We start from the raw sequence: 2,646 nt of genomic DNA, 5'->3' as shown, positions 1-2,646 counted from the left end.
GGGAGCAGCTCAGCTCCCGCTGCCCCGAGCAAAGGGAGGCGCCCCCAACCCGGGATTTGGCCGGGATTTGTGGCTGGCTGATGGAATAACAAAGCTCGGGATGGGATTTTTGGGACAGCCGAGGGGGGAATCACAGAATTCCGGGGTGGTTTGGGTTGGGAACCCCAAAATGAGCACAGGGACGGCTTCCGTAGGGAAGGAGATGCCGAACACGGCGGATCCTCGGGATGCGGCCAAGTTCCAGTGGGGTTTAGGAGCCCAAATCCAGCTCGTGGATGCCCAAACCCAAACAATTCCCCACGCCGGATCCATCACTTCCTAACCCCCAACCCCCCCGGGCTCCCCGAGCTCCTCCAAACCCCTTCACAAACCAACTTGGATCCCATTTTTTCCTGCCCAAAAAAACCCCTCACAAACAGAGATTCCCCTGCAGCCGCTCTCAGGAAATCAACAGCACGAGAGCAACCGCCCGATCTGCGGCGAGAAAAAAAAGCAGGAGAGAGGCAGGAAAAATGATCCCTGCGCCAGTGACAGACAGCTGGAGCTCCGGGAAAGCCGGGGGGATGCGTTGTTCCTTGGAAATTGTCTATCCATGACCTTAAAACGGCGGCGGAGGAGAGCGGGGAGGGGAGGCGAGGCAGCCGGGGCTGGGTTTGGCACAAGTTCCCCCCTTTTCCCGAGCAGGTTTTATTCCCGATGCTGGGATGCTCGGGATGCTCGGGAAAGGGGCTCGGAGCAGCAGCCGCAGCCCGGCAGGATCCGAACCTCGCGGCCAAGGGAAAAGAGGGGTTCAGGGAATTCTTTCCCGAGCCCAGAGCCCGGCTGGGCTCGGGCTGCGCCGTGCCCGAGGGATGGATCGGGAGCAGGCGGGGAAGAATCGGCTCCTTTGTGTGGAGCTGGCCCCGCGCAGCCCCGCAGAGCCGCGGCTCCCCCGCCCCGCGCCCTGCAGCGCCCGCCGGCGCTTCCCGGAGAGCAGAAAGTCCATTAAAAATCAAAAATAAACCCAAAAAAACCCAAAAACCGGGGAGATGCGGAGCAGGCTGCGCTCGTGCCTCCATCTCCCGGCGCCTGGAAAAGCTCCCGTTTCCCGGGGTCTCGGGAAGGAGCGGCCACCTGAGACCCGCCGAGCGGGAATTGGGGGCAAAGAGGAGGAATTCGCCTCAGATGGACACGGAATGAAATCCCACGGGTGGCCCAGTGGGGTGCGAGGAGGGCAAAGTTTCCTTCCCCGGGCGGTTTCCCCTTCCCGGCGCCCCGGGTTTGGGGCTGGCGTGGGGAGTCCCGGGGTTTTTGGGAGCTCGGGAGCTGCAATCCCCCAGGACAGAGGGAATTTGGGGGATGCTGCTCCTTGTTTGGGATTTGAGGATCCCAAAGGGGCAGGGGGGGCTGCGATCCCCCAAAAAACTGAGCTCGTGGGGGTCCCCAAAGCACAGCCCCCCCTCCGTGTCTGGAGCAGGGCTGGGATGCGCAGCCGGAGCTGGGGAGCAGCGGGAAAGGGGACACGGGGCGGCCCCATGGATGAGACCCCCGGGCCCTCGCGCCCCAAAAACGGTGCCCCAAGAACGGCTCCACCCCAGTGCCCGGGTAGGGGGTGCCACGTTAAAACCCCCCTCTTTAGGGGGTGCCCCAATAACAGCTCCCACACCGGTACCGGGTTATGGGGTGCCCCAATAAAAGCTCCCACACCGGTACCGGGTTATGGGGTGCCCCAATAACAGCTCCCACACCGGTACCGGGTTATGGGGTGCCCCAATAACAGCTCCCACACCAATTCCCAGTTATGGGGTGCCCCATTAACAGCTCCCACACCAATTCCCCGTTATGGGGTGCCCCATTAACAGCTCCCACACCGATTCCCGGTTATGGGGTGCCCCAATAACAGCTCCCACACCAATTCCCAGTTATGGGGTGCCCCATTAACAGCTTCCACACCGATACCGGGTTATGGGGTGCCCCATTAACAGATTTCACACCAGCACTGGGTTATGGGGTGCCCCACTAACAGCTCTAGACCTCATCCCCCACCACCAAACCCCAATTCCCCACTCCAAACCCGTTCTCCTCTCCGTGGGTGCCCCCCATCCCTCCCCCAATCACCCCAAACGCCAGGGCGGGGGCGCCAAGCCCCGAGCCCGCCCCGTGACCGGAGGGGTGCGGGGGTCACCCCATCCCTCCCGCGGCCCCGGGGGTGTCCCTGTCCCCTGGGGGGTGACACTCACCCAGCGCCAGGTGCCGCAGGTGCCAGAGCAGGAGCCACAGGGGCAGGGGGCTCATGGCGTGCATGGTGCCCGCGGGGGCGGCTCAGCGGGGCCCCCGCGCCGGGCGGCGGGCGGGCATCGCGCCGGGCACCGGGAGCGGCTCGGCCCGGTCCCGTCCGGGAGAGGGATCAGCCCGGTCCGGGGGGTCCAGGAGGGGATGGGAGGGGGCTCGGCCCGGTTCGGGGATCCGGTTCGGGAGGGGGCTCGGCCCGATTCGGATGGTCCGGTTCGGGAGGGGGCTCGGCGCTGCCCCCCCGGTGCAGCCGCTCCGCCGCCGCTGCCGCCCTTAAGCCGATTTGGAGCAGCCGGAGCCGAGCGGGGCTGGAGCGGCCGCCCCCGGCCCCCCCGGGCTGAGCCCGCCCCCGGCCCGGCCCCCGGGAGGGGCTGA

General features: G+C 65.7%; 1 protein-coding gene across 1 annotated transcript in view; it reads right to left on the bottom strand.

The window, feature by feature from the left end:
* IGSF21 (immunoglobin superfamily member 21) overlaps window positions 1-2,532 on the bottom strand; it is a 36,509-nt gene extending 33,977 nt beyond the window's left edge. The window contains exon 1 of the mRNA XM_041463393.1: window positions 2,220-2,532. Within this exon, the coding sequence (XP_041319327.1) occupies window positions 2,220-2,283 (64 nt within the window). The 5' untranslated portion in view covers window positions 2,284-2,532. The remainder of the gene's footprint in view (window positions 1-2,219) is intronic.
* Between the last annotated feature and the right edge of the window lie 114 nt (window positions 2,533-2,646).

Source organism: Pyrgilauda ruficollis, unplaced genomic scaffold (assembly GCF_017590135.1).
Source record: "Pyrgilauda ruficollis isolate IOZ18807 unplaced genomic scaffold, ASM1759013v1 scaffold165, whole genome shotgun sequence".
In the NCBI taxonomy this organism is placed as follows: Eukaryota; Metazoa; Chordata; class Aves; order Passeriformes; family Passeridae; genus Pyrgilauda; species Pyrgilauda ruficollis.
Note: the sequence above shows the minus strand (reverse complement) of the source record. Positions and strands in the feature narration are given on the sequence as shown.